Source organism: Dryobates pubescens, chromosome 8, assembly GCF_014839835.1.
Source record: "Dryobates pubescens isolate bDryPub1 chromosome 8, bDryPub1.pri, whole genome shotgun sequence".
Classification (NCBI taxonomy): domain Eukaryota; kingdom Metazoa; phylum Chordata; class Aves; order Piciformes; family Picidae; genus Dryobates; species Dryobates pubescens.
Window position 1 is genome coordinate 19,819,569 of NC_071619.1, and position 15,500 is coordinate 19,835,068.

The 15,500-nt window shown below is 45.4% G+C and overlaps 2 protein-coding genes across 3 annotated transcripts in view; one reads left to right on the forward strand and one right to left on the reverse strand.

Moving 5' to 3' along the window:
- Nucleotides 1-2,789, forward strand: part of ZSWIM8 (zinc finger SWIM-type containing 8) — a 60,994-nt gene extending 58,205 nt beyond the window's left edge. For both annotated transcript variants that reach the window (XM_009897652.2, XM_054163324.1), the window contains one exon: nucleotides 1,156-2,789. In XM_009897652.2, the coding sequence (XP_009895954.2) occupies nucleotides 1,156-1,359 (204 nt within the window). In that variant the 3' untranslated portion in view covers nucleotides 1,360-2,789. The remainder of the gene's footprint in view (nucleotides 1-1,155) is intronic.
- A 6,496-nt stretch (nucleotides 2,790-9,285) lies between these two features.
- The window catches only part of NDST2 (N-deacetylase and N-sulfotransferase 2), a 50,427-nt gene continuing 44,212 nt past the window's right edge, over nucleotides 9,286-15,500 (reverse strand). The window contains exons 10-14 of the mRNA XM_009897651.2: nucleotides 14,512-14,686; nucleotides 14,101-14,271; nucleotides 12,698-12,807; nucleotides 11,238-11,340; nucleotides 9,286-11,080 (exon numbers count right to left, since the gene is read on the reverse strand). Of these exons, the coding sequence (XP_009895953.2) occupies nucleotides 10,955-11,080; nucleotides 11,238-11,340; nucleotides 12,698-12,807; nucleotides 14,101-14,271; nucleotides 14,512-14,686 (685 nt within the window). The 3' untranslated portion in view covers nucleotides 9,286-10,954. The remainder of the gene's footprint in view (nucleotides 11,081-11,237; nucleotides 11,341-12,697; nucleotides 12,808-14,100; nucleotides 14,272-14,511; nucleotides 14,687-15,500) is intronic.

The following is a 15,500-nucleotide window of genomic DNA, read 5'->3' on the forward strand; positions in this document are numbered from 1 at the left end:
TGTGTTTGAAGAGGAGATGGCAATTTGGGTGGTGGTAGCTGAACTGGTCCACTGTCTGTTGCATCTGTCACCTTCAGCAGGGTCTAGAGCAGGCATTGCTTGCCTGTTTGGAGGCTGCATACAAAGGACCTCATTGTGCTACTTCTTTCTTCTAGTGTTCAGTTTTCAGTGTTTCTTCCAGGGTTCTGTTTCATGTTCTCTTCCTCCCCCGCCAGATGCTATCCGTATCTGAATGTTTTCTTTGCTAGGTTTTAAACCCCCTGTCCACCTCCCTTCCTAGCTTTTTATTGTCATTATTATTATTATCTTGGGCTTTTATTTTTTCTTTCTTTCCTTGTTTGTAGCCTGTCATGAAGCTCTGGCATGGCAGTCTGGTGTGCCAGTGCTGACACTAATAGTGGAAGTGGTTTGGTCAGCTACCAGTATAGATGAGATATCTCAGGATTTAATGAATCCAGAAGTGTGTTTCAGTGAGCCAGCTGGAATACCAGAGCTGCCTGTTCCTTAAAGCAGTGTGAACAGGACACCCTGAGTGTGTCATCTTCTTTTGAATAAATGACCAGTAGACATACTGTCCAGTTTGGATCAGCTGTCCTATCTCCTAGGTGATCTTTTTGAGAATAGACAGCTTGTTCACTTGAGCTCTTTTTCTTAGCTGTGTTAGGGAAATAGATTTTCAGAAGCTGGACCTGCGGTTTTTGGGCCTTAGTTGAGAAGCTGATGGAAGTGACAGTGCTAAATCTAGAGATGTTTTGTATTGTAATCTTTACTCCTTCCATACACCTTAGCAAAGGCATCCCCAAGTATAACCTACAGAATGAATGGTGTGAGGGTTAGATGCTGGTGGGTGGCAGGGTGGTGTTAGCTAGCCCTTTTGTGCTGTACTGTGACACAATTTGATGCTCATGAAGGAAAGAGTGTCTGCTGATGCCGTGTGGTGCATTTTGGTGCTCTGAGGGGGCACTCACCGTGGCTGTGTTAAGATGCAGGATATAACATTGCTGTCTTTTGAGCTAGCTCTCCTCTGTCAGAGCTTCTGAATCCTGGTACTTTTCATGGGGTAACAGGATCATGTGCAGCGGTAGCTCCTCGGAGTGTCATCAACATGAGGGTGGTGAACAAATACCTTAAGGCTCTTTCCCTGTTCCCATCCAGTACATCCATCATCGGCTGATCCATCTCACGTCAGCTGACTATGATGACTTTGTGAATGCCATCCGCAGCGCCAGAATCGCCTTCTGCCTGACTCCCATGGGTGTGATGCAGTTCAATGATATTCTCCAGAACCTAAAGCGCAGCAAGCAGACAAAGGAGCTGTGGCAAAGGGTTTCTCTGGAAATGACCACCTTCTCGCCGTGACGGCAGGCGGAGCTCCATGGACGCGCAACCTCTGCCCCGCATAGCTGTAGTTCCATTTATACCATCCTTCCTTATGGTGTCTTTTTTATTTAGTTTTACCTTGTTGGAAACCACTGAGCTGATGTATTTATACCATGACATTCCTCTCCAGCACTGCTGCGTGTTGGCGCTCTGCTTTGCTCGCTCTTCCTCCTCCTCCTCCGTGGGCTGCAGGCTTCAGAAGCATCGGGAAACGAGAAGGAAGTTGAACTGGCTGCCCTGTGGTGTAGTCACTGCTTTTTTCCCTGAGCCCCTGGAGGCTGTCCTGCGAGCAGTTTGCAGTCTGATTACGCACGTGTTAGAGGGGTGGGGGATTCTGTCTTAAATATTTATTTTGACATTTATAAATATGTAAACTTTCTTTTTTTTTGTATGGGCTTCTCTTACTCTACACACCATCTCCTGTTGGGAGAGGCTGGGATTGCTGTGCACAGTGCCCCTTTATTCCTTTCAGCACCTCCTATTGAGAGAAGCTGAGACTGGATTAGCAGGGCCGGGGCCATCTCTGTGGCTTTCTGCAGCACCTGCTGAGGGCAGAGGCTGGAGCTTGGGCAGTCAGGGTCCATAACTGCACTGAGCTACCTGGAGACAGCCAGAAGTACTTGGGTTCTTTTTCAGGAGTGTCCACCACTGGGCACTGCTGGCTCATAGGATGTTTTGATCCTGGTTGTTCCAAGTTGTACAATCGTGTTTCTTTTGGCTGGGGTATTATTCTCCTGTTTCTTATCCCTTGTCTCTTCTTGTTTCCTGATTAAACACTCGTTTTCTTAGACTGACTCTCTCTTCTCTCTGCTATGATGTTGACAGTCTGATAGAGCTGGCCAGCAATGTGTCAGTGGGAGCTTCTGTGAGCCCTGGTAGATAGCCATCTTGCCTTGGGGAACAGCAGTCCGGCACAAGGCAGATAACCAGAGCTTTTACACAAGCTGTGAGCCAAAGATTTCTTGCTTGGTACTGCTCTAAGAATTATGCATCTCTGCAGAGGCTGGCATTGACTGAACAGACAGCTCAGTGCTACGAGACACAGGTCAGTAGTTTCAGAATTTTGCAGTCTTTTCTCCAAAAACGTTCCTCATAGTGAGCAGACAGAGGTGGAAGCTGTGTGGAACTGCTGCATGCTTGTTTATTCAGATCTTCACTTTCAGTCCTGGATTGTGCTTGCAGCCCAGAAGGTCAGTTTTGTCCTGGGCTGCATCCAAAGAGGCACGGCTAGCAGATGGAGAGAGGTGATTCTGCTACTCTACTGTGGTGAGACCTCATCTGGAGTACTGTGTCCAGCTCTGGAGCCCTGAGCACAAGAAAGGCATGGACCTGATGGGCAATGGATACTGGCACAGGCTGGCTCTGCAGTACAGCTGCCATGCCTGTTGCTCTGTCTGTAGGCCCAAACACCTCCTCTTTCTCTTCTGCATGCTGAACAGCACTGAGAAGAGCTTGATATAGGCATGGGCCATTCCCCACCTCATCGCAGTGATTTGTACCTCTCAGACATTTCCAAGCTGACAACGTTCTTCTTCCAAACATTTCACCAGCTTGTCAGGGTTTTGCTCTTGCTCAGGGATGAAATTCCAAAGCACTGGAGGTGACCACCGCCCTAGGTACTTGTCCATACTCTCCCACATGCCCTGTCACTCAATTATCCAACCTCAGGGCAGGTGTCCAAATGGTATTCTTGGAGAAGATTTGTGTTAAAATGGTCAAGAGCAGGCACACAATTGAGAGGCAACAACAGAAGCAGGCTGGTGTTGTGTCTCAAGGGTATTGGAAACCCTCATAAGATGGATAAGTGCTCTCCTCTGTTCCATTAATCAGCTGGGTGAGATGACTGTTAAGTTGTGACACTGCATACAAAACCCAGCTGGACCAAATAACCAGAGCATACTAAACCTGCCATCAAGCTGCACAGTGCCAGCAGCACCTTAAGGCATCTCCCCAAAGTGATGAACAGAGGATCCCACAGGCTATGCAGGTACATAAACTGTGTGAGAGCTCACAGAGCCTGACCAGAAACAGCAATGCAGCCAGGAAAGTGAGTACCTCAAGGTGGAGGGAAGCAAACTAAAGCAAACACAAGGTGAACAGATTGACTCTAGCAGAACTGAATCCTCAGGCTTGAGCCTCGCATTGCCAATACGGACTGTCCTGGTTTTAACTCGGCTGGCAGCTGCGTCCTGGTAGTCTGGTGACAAGAGAGAGATTTTCTCTCTGGGGCCCTCAATACAAGAAGGATATGGACCTGATGGCACAGAGGAGGGCCACAAAAATCATCAGAGTGCTGGAACACGTCTCCTACAAAGACAGAATAAGAGAGTTGGGATTGTTCAGCCTGGAGAAGAGAAGGCTCCAGAGAGACCTTATAGCTGCCTTCCAGTACCTGAAGGATACCTACAGGAAAGCTGAGGAGGAACTGTTAACTATGGTATGTAGCAACAGGACAAGAGGCAATGTTTTTAAGCTAGAGAAGGGGAGATTTAGATTGGACATTAGGAATAAGCTCTTTACTATATAGTAGAGTCTGGTGGAACCCTGGAACAGGTTGCCCAGGGAGGTGATGGAGTCCCCATCCCTAAAGACATTCAAAGTCAGGCTTGATGGGGCTCTGAGCAACCTGATCTAGTTGGGGATGTCCCTGCTTATTCCAGGGGTCTTTTGCTAAATGACTTCTAGAGATCCCTTCCAACCCTGTGCATTCTGTGACTTTATCTGCATTTCTTAATCTGTCGGCCCTGAGCCATATCCCATGGAAATGTATCTGAGCAAAGAATGGAGAAACTGAGATGAGATGATAATGAAATTTATTGTTTTATAGCTAGGAGGTTCTTGAGGTATTTTTCCCTTTGTAAGAGATGTGATGAGCTCTGGTGGTCCCAGAAGCATCAACTTGCTCTTAAAGCAAGAAAAAGTATTAACTAGTGCAATCTTGTTTGTTTGGTCACTGTTCCAGGAATGGTGAAAATACTTAGGCTCAGAAATTCTGAAGACACATTTTAGCAGAAGAATGTAAAAGAGCAAAGTTTGCAGCCAGCTCATATTTCCTTTTGACTTTCAGTTAACCCATGTGTTTTCATTTAATGTTCTCTAGGTCCTTGTCCTTACCAGCAACACATGAAGTGGCTGCAGAGAGGGCTTTACAGCTTTTCCAGTGTGAAAATGGTTTTACATAGCTGAGAAGCTGTTTTCTGTGTTGATACCACCTCTTCCCAGGCTGGGCAGCAAATGCTGAATTTAGTCAACACTCATAGCTACAGGTATTTTTCTGGGTAGGGCCTGGCCCCAACTTGCATGAAGACAGATGACGTTCTGTGGTAGCAAACCTTGCAATGGTTTATTGTCATTTTGGGCAAAGTCTAATTCACTGCCTGTTCCTTGAAGGTAAGACAAATGAGATCTTTAGACTGTACTGCTTCCTGTGTCCTTTGTTCACCATGACTTGCTTTCACATGCTGGATTGGTTTCCTCTTGGGACCTTAGAGCTGCCTTCCAATACCTGAAGGGATCCTACAGGAAGGCTGGAGAGGGACTCTTCATAAGGGTGTGTAGTGATTGGACAAGGGGGAACTGGTTTTGAGCTGAGGGAAAGTAGGCTTATGCTGGATCTTAGGAAGAAGTTCTTCACTATGAAGGTGGTGAGACTCTGGAATAAGTTGCTCAGGGAGGTTGTGGATGCCTCCTCCCTGACGTTGTTCAAGGCTGTTCTGAATGAGGCCTTGAGCAGCCAAGTCTAGTTGAGAGGTGGGGAGGTTGGAGTAGATGGTCTCTAAAGTCCCTTCCAAACGAAGCCACTCTGTGATTAGTGTGACTTTTTATTATTTTATTTTATTTTTCTCTTAAGGACTGAATAAAAGACTTTCATCATTGCAAGTGTCATTCCTCAGAACACGTGCTGCAGGTAGCCTTTTTCTATGTAGCTCAATTATGCCAGCCTCTGAGAGGGGTGGCTCTCTTCTCTCTCTGGACCTGTTCACCTATAACCATCTTCCTTGCTTGTTGAGTATGAGTTAGCAGAATTCTTTGCCTCTGGACTTCAGTGTATTAGCAGCCCTTGAGCAATCCGAGTTGGAGTTATCATCTGATCAAGCAATGTGCCTAGCAATAGGTGGAGCTGGAGTTAGCTGAAAATTGTGCTGCTGTCTAGTATTATTAACTGTTGTTAATATTTATGTGGGATATGCATTTTCTTTCTCTGAGAACCCTGTCAGAAATAGCTTCCTGGGGAGTTGTTGAACCTAAACTGTTTTTAATTCTTTGAATGGGTTTGGCTTTTATCATGCCTAGCACTGTTGTGTTTTGGAGCAGAATACAAGCTTTTATTTCCCTGCTTATTTAGTACTAGCTTGGTTATTGCTACACAATGCTAGAGTATCTCGCAAGCAACCCAGAGTCAATGGAAATGGAGTAAGCATTAATGTACCCATGAAGTTCATCACTCTCTCCTGGTACAAGTCAGTCAGCTGTAAGGTTATGTACAATTGAAATCATCTTCTGTAAGAGTTGGGGAAGTTCTGTTTTTCTTACGCTGTCTTCCTCTTAATGCCTAGGTATTAAACTGAATTATCCACAATGCACCTGGGGAGAGAGTGTGCAGAAACAGAAGTGTGCTGACAGTCTGCTGAAGAGAGTAAAAGGGCAGGGTGGGCCATGAGGACTTTTCAGGATTATTTGATGAGTGTTTCATGACTTTGGGTTTAAGTCTGGCTGGTTGATAGTGAATGGCTCTAAACTGCAGTTGATTTGGAATGTTCTGTTTGCTCTTTTGGTGTCCAAATTCAAGTGCCGTATGACCTGCTGATGGTGAAGTCTTTCTTGCATAGTGGTACCTGTTTTTATTTGTGTTGCCTTTTTTAAAAACAACTTCCCCTGTAACTGGCACCCCACCCCCTCCACTCATAATTCAGATGTGAGTTTTGATCTTATTGCTTCTTGAAGTTCTTATTTTAAGAGTACTGGAACTTGGGGAAGGGATAGGGAGGTACCTGCCCTAGAGTGGCATTAACCTGTGAAAGCTGTAAGTGTGTCTTGGGGCTTTTCTATGCTTGGATTTTGTTTGAGCCTGTGTCTAGTCAGTGTTTTTCCTTAGGGAAATGTCCAAATGCAAACTGTGTGTGCTGTCAGCAGGCAGCTTTGCTGTGGCAGAGTGTTTCATGTTACTATGAAGACAGTGACTCTACTCCCTGAGCAAGAGACTTTTGCTTTTTTTCTTTCATGTTGGGGCTGCCTGATTACAGCTCTCATCCCTACTTAATACTGCACAGGCTCCACTGCACAGTTACTTTATTGCCATGAAGCAGATGTGAGCTACAAGAAGGGGAAAATGCTAGAAATACATTAAAAATGTCTGTTGTGTATAGTACATGCACATAGCATGAACTGTGAACCGGGACTGCCTCCCCACAATTTTTGTTCCATGTCATGCTTTCCTTGAAGTCAGGCAGGAGAGCTTCTGTCAGGAAGTTTGGGGCTTAAGGGACACTTGCTGTAGAGAACCATAGTGTCAACACATTGTTCCAAGTCCTGAAATGCACCTTTTCCGATGGCATGGGGGGAGGAACCTGAGACCAAACTGATTTATGATCCTTGGTTACCGTAAGTGAAATAAATGTGAGCTGGCTTTCAGCCTGCTGGGACTGTGTCACCATTATGGTCATGCTGGTGTACAGGCATTTTTGAGATCAGATGAGAATGAGGACAAATAGTCTTGGGAGAAAGCCATGATTTAAAGCCAAATTTCAATTAATAATTTTTTTCTATATAATTCTCAAGAGTAGTGGAGACGAGTTTGGAATACTTTCTTGTTGCAAAGCCAGTTTGCAAAGGGTTTCTCAGCAGCATGCACTAATTCCTCATCTTAACAATGTTCAGTGTTTATACTCAGAGAAAAAAAAAGGGGAAGGAACAAACTGTCAGTATAAAGCTCTGAAAACTGCAGAGGTGGTATCAATGTTCAATCTACGTCGTCCTGCATGGTGGCAGGCACTGTGCCTAGCTTGAGGCAGCCTGTATGTATTAGCTGCTGTTGTTCTGGTGTTGTGCTCGCAGCTGCACCACGTCAGCCAGGAGACGTTCAGGATTCGGCAAAGGGATGAACAGAATTGTTTCACATTCATTTGGCCTGTTCAGACCTGTTGCTTTTCTTACCATGTACTACTGATACAGCAAAATCACCATCAAGGACTCAAAGGATTCTCTTACCAGCCGTGGGTGAGAGGCTGAACTACAACAGGATGAGTTTGAGAGCGTGTTAGATTCCAGACTTGTGCGTCATTCTGACTTCATGAGCTGCAGGCTCCTGCACCTTTGCAGTTTTCAGTGATCAGATCTACACAGAGTTGATGCATGCTGTTAGCTATGGAGAAATTCTCCCAGGTCCCTTAAAAGGTCTTTACTGTAAAGCTGAGACTCCTACCAGTAGATGCTGTACCCAGCAGAAAGAGGCAGCAACCTGCTTTTAAATATCTTACTGATTGAATTCCAGAGGTTGCATGTGGGTAGTTCCATCTGCATATGCTGAGCTCTTTTTGGAGGTTGTTTTGATGGCTTTCTTTAAAGAAGTTGTTTCCTAGAGCTTTTGTCAATTCTCACCTTTTGTGCAGCCTTTCAGTTCTTAGTGTGATGTGACCTGGCTACTCTCTCTGTTACAGTCAGTCAGCTGTCTTTCTGATACCTGGGCCGAGTGATTCCTTTATAAAATGGGTGAGTTTTCTATGTATCAGATTCTAGTAGTGTTCTCCTTGATTTAGAAATGACCTGCTTACCACGAAGCTCTAGTTCCTGAACAGTGAGTCAAGATGTTTATTCCAGTATTGAAATTAAGTGAAGTGTGAGGGTCTGTGTAAGTGCCTAATGGGTCAGTATCCATTAACTGGTGTTCCCTCACTGGAAAATGTGTTTTTGTTGGCTTTTTGGTATCACAGTTTCTGACAAAAGAGCTGCTCTTAGGAGGGGATGTTTGCTTCCACAGCTTTGAAGGGATGTCTGGAAAGAGAGTAGCTTCTGCAGCAGTGTGCTGTCAGGAGGAGTTACCAGATTTGAAAATGCTTCTTCATCAGCTAGATCAGACAAAGACAGCCCATTGGGTCTGACCACAGCAGGTAATTTGTTTGCCATTAGCATAAACAAGTAAGTATAACATAGAAATGAGACAGCTGAGGGGAAGGAAATAATAAATAATGAGATTACACTGCTGCCCCTTGCTGCTATTGCCAGTACACTTACCCTGGCATTTACTGAGCCCCTCCCAACACTTATTCCTGGTACCTTGATTGTTTTTGTGTTTAAATCCATCTCCTCAAAGATGATCCATAGTCTGAGGTATAGCATGAAGCAATTGTGTAAGTAAATTGATAACCTGTAATGGATTAAGAGCAGGAAAACATGTTAATGGAGGGTCACTAGCATTGGTCCCTGAGATCCTCTCCCTCCTCCTTTGGCAGCATGCAAAACCAGCTGCTGCTGTGTTTATTGGTGAAGAGCTGCAGGCTGTTTTATAGAGCTGTCACAACCATGACAATTTAAACAATGTTTTGCTTCCAGTTCAGGGTAAGGTTGCTTATTACTGCAGCCCTGGGCAGGCAGTGTGCAGCAAAGCTCTGTAGCTGCAGCACAGCAGCTGGAAACTACTGCAGGAGCCAGGGACAGCCCAAAAGTCATTGCTAGTGCAGACCAGTAAGAACTGAGTCTTAACTAGGGGTTGTGTGTGTGCCAGCTTCTGCAAGCCTGCAGGTGCACTTGCAGAGCAAGAACCCATAGAATGTTTGAGTTATTACAAATGAACCACCTTTGTTCTCTCCCAAATACCAGCTGCAGGAGCTGGAGCAGGTTTTCAGTTTTTCTTACCCTTCCACCAGCTTTAGAGTCCATGACATCACTCCAAATGATCACAAAGAAGAAAAATAAGTAGTACATTTATTGAATCTCCACTTACTACTTCTAGCCTTTATTCAGACACTTGTGCTCAGCTTCGAGAGCCAAGGATTTCTCCATTATCATTCAATGTGAATGATGCTATACATGAATCCAGTGCAGGAAGTTGGGCTCTTCTCTCTAACAGGAGCCAGAGAGGGGGGGTTCTAGTCTTTTCTGTCCTTCGTTTTGGCTGCACAAAATAACCCTTTCCAAGGGCACATGAAATAAAATACTGTATTGCATATTATATACATTTACATACAACGGTAAATGCACCATTCTTTCAGAAATACACAATACCTAAGGCTCAATGGAAAAGCTTGGTTGAAGCAGCTTCTCTCTCTGGATAGGAGAAAAGGAGCTGTGACAGTTGTGGAAGTTTCCATAATTTGTTCGTATAGGCCCTGGCCCTCTGTTCTCTGGAACCGCAGCTATCTCCCAAGGACCATCTGTGCCTGGGAGGGAGGGACATTAGCCTACACAACTCTAGAAGCCTGTGGCTCAGCAACAAAACATGTCCAACTGTGATGGAGGATTTCCTCTGAGAATAATGGTGCAGCAACTGCAGGAGGCAAAGCACCTTTGTGTACTTGATGGTAGGCAGAAGTAGTAAATTAAACAGCCCCTTTTAGACATAGGAAACCACTTTTGCTAACTCCAAGCCTTCCACTTGTAACTGTGGTTTGTTTTCGTTTTTTCCTCAGATTGCTGGACTGCAAGGGGATTAAAACAGGTGCTAGCTGGCAGCCTATATGTTGCTAGTTGTGGGTTTTTTTCCTTTAAGCTGAGCAGACATGGAGAACTGAATTATCTCCTTTGAGCTGTATTATCAGCCTCATTTTACAATACCTGAGCTCTGCCTCCTCCTGCTGCTATGCTGCACTAACACATGCCTCCAAAGTGCTCTAAGGGGACATACTGCTCCTTGGTGCATTATCTCTTGAAATGTCTCAAGTCCCTGCCCAGAAGTACTTGCCACATATGGCAATGATTTCCCTACGATAACAGATCAATTCTGTGTCAATATCTGCAGCTTTTTCTCATCTCCCACTGCCCCTTGACCGAAGTCTCTGGACACTGTTAACACACCAGTGATGTTGCAGATAGATAGGGAGAGACAATCTTAAGCCTATTCCATCTGTGGGGTGCAGTCCTCCACAGCCACATGCAGTGGCACTATAAGTAAGTAATGATCATGGCCACTGTATTCTGCAGGGGGAGGAAAACGTGTTCTTGTACCCTGCTGCTGCCAGACAGACAACTCTCAGCAGCGGGCTCGGTAGCTCGCCTCTTAAGCGTTTACTTCTGGACTCAAGAGGAGTAACACATTAACCCTCCAGCTAGTGCCTGTTTCATATACTGGGAAGAGTAATTGAAACATAAGGTGTTAACCGTGCTCTCTCCCCTGCTCCAAATAGCTTCCTGGAAGTGAGTCAAGTGTACCACACCACTGATACCAAAGAATGTGACTTGCACTCCATACCCCAGGGCACTATCAGAGGCAGCAGCCCTTCCCACTGGTGGGGAAAGGCTCCACATGCACATTCTCTGCTCCAATTAGTTGGTCCAGATGTTTTGGCTTGACAAGACATGGCATTGTAGCAGGCATTGGAGCACCACACGTCCCATGGCACTGAAGGTAAGGGAGTCCCTCTCAGCTCCAGCTGGAGTTCTGCAGTTCTTCTCGGAGCCAGGTTGGAAGGGGCTGCCCGAGTCTGTTCATCAGCTTGGATAACTCAATGTTGTGTTCCCGGTAGAAGTCTCTCAGGAACAGCCGTGACTGTGTGGAAAATACAGACCACATTACTGTGAAAGAAAATGATATTCTTAAGACATTCCACAGGGTATCTAGGACACAGATGGTAGGAAAATCAGGATTGGTTTGCTGGGATCCTTCCACATCTCACGCTGCCAGCAGGTTTGAGGCAGCTACTCACCGAGGAATCCATATCAGGGTATTTTCTTCCTTTACTCTTTCCTAGGCATTTAGTCTTTCCTCCATCTAGCAGCTGGCACCAAAATCCTTTTGCTTCATCAAATCTGAAAAGGACAGTTGTCTTTAAAAGACATGACCACATGCCCAATTAGTAGCTGCAGAAATTAAGTAACTCTATAGGTATTTCCCAATTCAAGGCTTTACAAATTGGATTTGGGTTTATTTGTGGTATTGGTGTTCTAGCACTCCTTGTTACCCATTCTGACCATGGCTGTTTCAGCTTTATGCAAACTGCAGATGTAACAAGGTGTTGGAACATTTGTCTGTTTAGCTTGGGGAAGGTGAAATAATAACTGTTTTAGTGCATGTAAATGCTTTTAAATCTCCTTACTATAGTTGAGACATATTAGAGAATCCTCCAATTATGTAAAGAGTCAGTTGGTATTTTCTTGCTAAAAAAAAAACCAGCCTAAGGCAATACTGAGAAGCATGTCTGGGTCTGGTCGGTCCCCTCAGTTGTCCAAACGTGAGCTTGAGGTTTGAGCAAATACCAATACTGTTTAATTTTTGCCCTAAGGGTATCAGCTAAGACCACCACTGTAAACAGTCCATTTACAATCATATGTGCTTTGGCAAGTGAGGCTTCCCCAGTGCCTTCCCCTGGGCAGCCATCTGCCACCCACATGAAAAACAGTGGCCGGAGAAATGAATTGGTTCTCCTCTGCTGTTGAAGGGCAATTGCTGTATGCCTGCACCCACACACACCACCCACTACCCTCAACTAGCCTCAGCAGTCATAGCAGGGAAGGTGTGAAAGCGCAGGTTTTAGCTGCAAATAACAACATGCAGGATCTCCACTGGGTGTGCAGTTTCCACTGAAGACTGGTAAGAGTCACAGTTCCCCTTCAACTAACACTTTATCTGTTCAGATTAATTGCACTTGCACTGTGGGCAAGGCCACAATAATGGGCTTTAACTGAGTAGCAGTGTGGTAGTGGCTCCACGTCCTGGGATAGCTCAGGACAGCTGCCCAATCCACTGTCTTCTGTAATAATAGGCTCTGTACCTCAAAACTCTGCAATGTGCCCTTAAGCTCCATCTGGTTGAAGATAGGAGCAGCTTGCCACTTTTTTTATTCTACCTCTTCTATGTTCTGTGAGATACAGGTATAACAAAAAGCACCTTTTCTGACACCGTAAAGACCACTGGAATTACTTCTCAAAGCAACTTCATCCTGTGTCTCCATGACAGTGCCAAAAACACCCTCCCCGTCATTTTTGGAAAGCCTAATCACTGGATTCCAGTCCCAACACTGCTATCTAAACCTGCTTTTATGGTTAGGTATACCTCTGAAGCCTTAACAGGTGTTTCAAGTCAGAGATTAGAAGTATTCTTCCACTCAAGTACTTATTAATATCACACCTGGCTAAGAACATGTCCTCCCAAGAACAATTTCCTTACCTGAGGGCCTGGGTGTAGTTGAAGAGCGGTGTAATTCCCAAGAACTTCTGGATATTGTCCATGACAGAGGCAGGGTTGTGTCTCAGCTCCTGACCATCCACAATGAGAAGCTGCAAGGACAGCAGAGACAGCAGCCACCTTAGCTTCTGACAGCTTGTGCTGAATGACACCCATGAGCTTCCTTGATCTCAAAACTGCCCTGACATATGAGTAAAGGCTGCTAAGGCTTGTTTATTCTAGAGCAACATGCTGCAGGGATGAGGCTCATTTATCACCACAGAAGCTATGACAGTACCACAAGTTCCATAAGCCAACAGATCATCAGAGGCTTTGCCTAATAAACTTGCCTTTAGCCAAACTCCTGTAACTATGCACTAAGGCCCAGCAGTAGCATGATTTCAGATTGTCTCTGGAAACTTCATGTATTGTTTTTAGATGTCAGCAGCCACTGTGCCAAGTACCTCTGTAACCTACGGTTAGTCTCCTGTTACATGTAGCATAGCAAATAAATTAACAACAGGTGTGCTAATAAATTACCTAGTCCAAAGAACAGAACAGAAAAATAGTCACATGAACTGAAGTCTGAGCGAGGCAGGAAGGTAGGGTAAGCATGGTGGGTCTGGCTCTATCATGCCTCACAGCAGTTACCTCCAGGAATAGTAAGGAAATTAGATACAAGCCCAAGAATGTTTTCCCATGTCTCTTTTAGTCTTGGCAGATCTGTCATGCACAGTTCAGGCTGTTACTTTGGCATTATAAGCCTCTGCTGGATTACAGACTGAAGATAGCTGTAGCAGCAGAAAGGAACTTGGAAAAACAAGTCCTGACTCACTTATCAGGCAGTTTCTAAGTTTTTTTGAGATTCAGATATACTAATGGTCTAAGTTGTCTATAACTGACTTTCTGCAAATGTACATACACAAAACACAGGAACCTGACATCCCTGCAGTGAAGTTTTGCTTCAGCAGACAGCTAAAGGCTTCACAGCATGGGGACTAACAAGTGTCACGAGGCCAAAAGCCTCCCTTTAAAGCAATGAAATGTCAGCAAGTAGCTGAACACCTACTGGCCCTTAAAAGGGTCCGTGGGCTGAAGGCTGCCAAGATGAAAGGAAGAAAGGTGGGGCTGACACTGCTGTGCTTGCTGAACTTCTTAATATGGTGGAGCTCTCCAGGAGAGCACAGTGTCCTCACTTTCACAAACACACTGAAGTGCAAAATCACAGTAGTCAAGCCTGATTTCTTACCAGGTCATGATGGGAGGGAGCAAATGATGGCTCTTGTTCCAGGAGACAAGACACAAAGTGAAATGAAAACAAGGGGAGGCACATGCATGTGTTACACTGTTCTTTTGACTCAACTCCCAAGGGGCTCTGTGAGAGCCTCTGCTGCCAAGCCTCCTACCTGCCCAGAGGGGTAGTACGTTAGCCAGCGCTCCAGGTGAGTCGAATACCAGCCAGGGAGCAGACAGCGGCTTTGCAAGTTGCGCAGTTCCTGAGGGGCCTGGGATTTGGCAGAGATCACTTGGTAGAAGGTGTAATTGAGTGCCACAGGGTCATTGTGAGCACGCTGGTGCTGAAAAACATAGGCTGTGCTTAGGAGTGGGAACACAACATCCCACCTTACACACCTCTCTGCAGATCCCACTGACTCCACGCAACCACCCACTGCCTTTGTCAGTAACTCTCTCCACACTCTGCAGGCAGCCTGCATCACGTCCCTTCACCCTTCTGTGAAAACTGATCTATGGACTTTGTGCCTCACCCCCAGAACACCTCTCTGGCCCTCACCCACAGAATATTGCAGGGAAGTTACCTGGTACCACGAATAGGCTCTATCAGCAGGGTTGATCAGAACAGTAATGATTTTGGCTCGAGGCAGCAGGGCTGCACCACGTTTTGGTACCACCTCTGTGTCAAAGTAATTGGCACTCTTCTCAAACATGAAGTCTGTGCTGGCATTGGAGGGTATAGGAAAGAATTCCATGTACCTGCCAAACAGATGGGATGCTGGTGAGCAGCATGGTCCAGCCAAGAAATGACACACAACAAAATGATGCCCTTGCTGCTTTTCAACAGGCACACTTCACAGGACAACTGCACCTTCCCAGTAATGCACTGAATGGGCAAATGAGTGCAGAGCTGGCACGAGTGGTGGAGCATGATGGAGAAAGTTGAAGATGATAAAAGGGTAAGAAAGTATTTTGCTGTGAGTGTGTTCCCCAAGTCCTTGGTGGGGGTTGGAAGGAAAAGGTTGAGGGCAGGGTACTAATTGCAAGCTCAGCAGAAAAGAGGCTTTGTCCGAGTAAGGTCTGAGGTAACCGCTTGCCCTGCCACTAACCACTAGTTTAAACTTGTCTAAATCATATGTCTCCATACCTTGAGGCCAGAGCTGAGATGCAGGGCAAAGAGTTCTGCTCTGCCTCAAGAGTTTAGCAAATTAGTAACATAGAAACTTAAGACATTCAGGTAATGGTAGGATAGGGGGCAATGGGGCACCAGGGCATTGTAAAGCTGAGATTTAAGCTGTACAGTGAACTCAAATGTTAGGCTAAACACAAAATCTCTCCTCCTGCATGCGATGTTACACTCAAATCAAGTTGGATGATTTTTTCCAGGGGATGCATATAGAAGCCTAGGCTTTCTAGGCCTACCTGTCAGCTAGAGCAATTGCTTTGTACTACTTGACTCAAATAAGCTTTGCTCAAGTACAAACCACTTTTCAGTACCTTTTCAATGGTCCTCTAAGTGATCAGAGAAGTTGGACAAAATCTACAGCTCACAGGCAAAGAAATCCTATGGCAG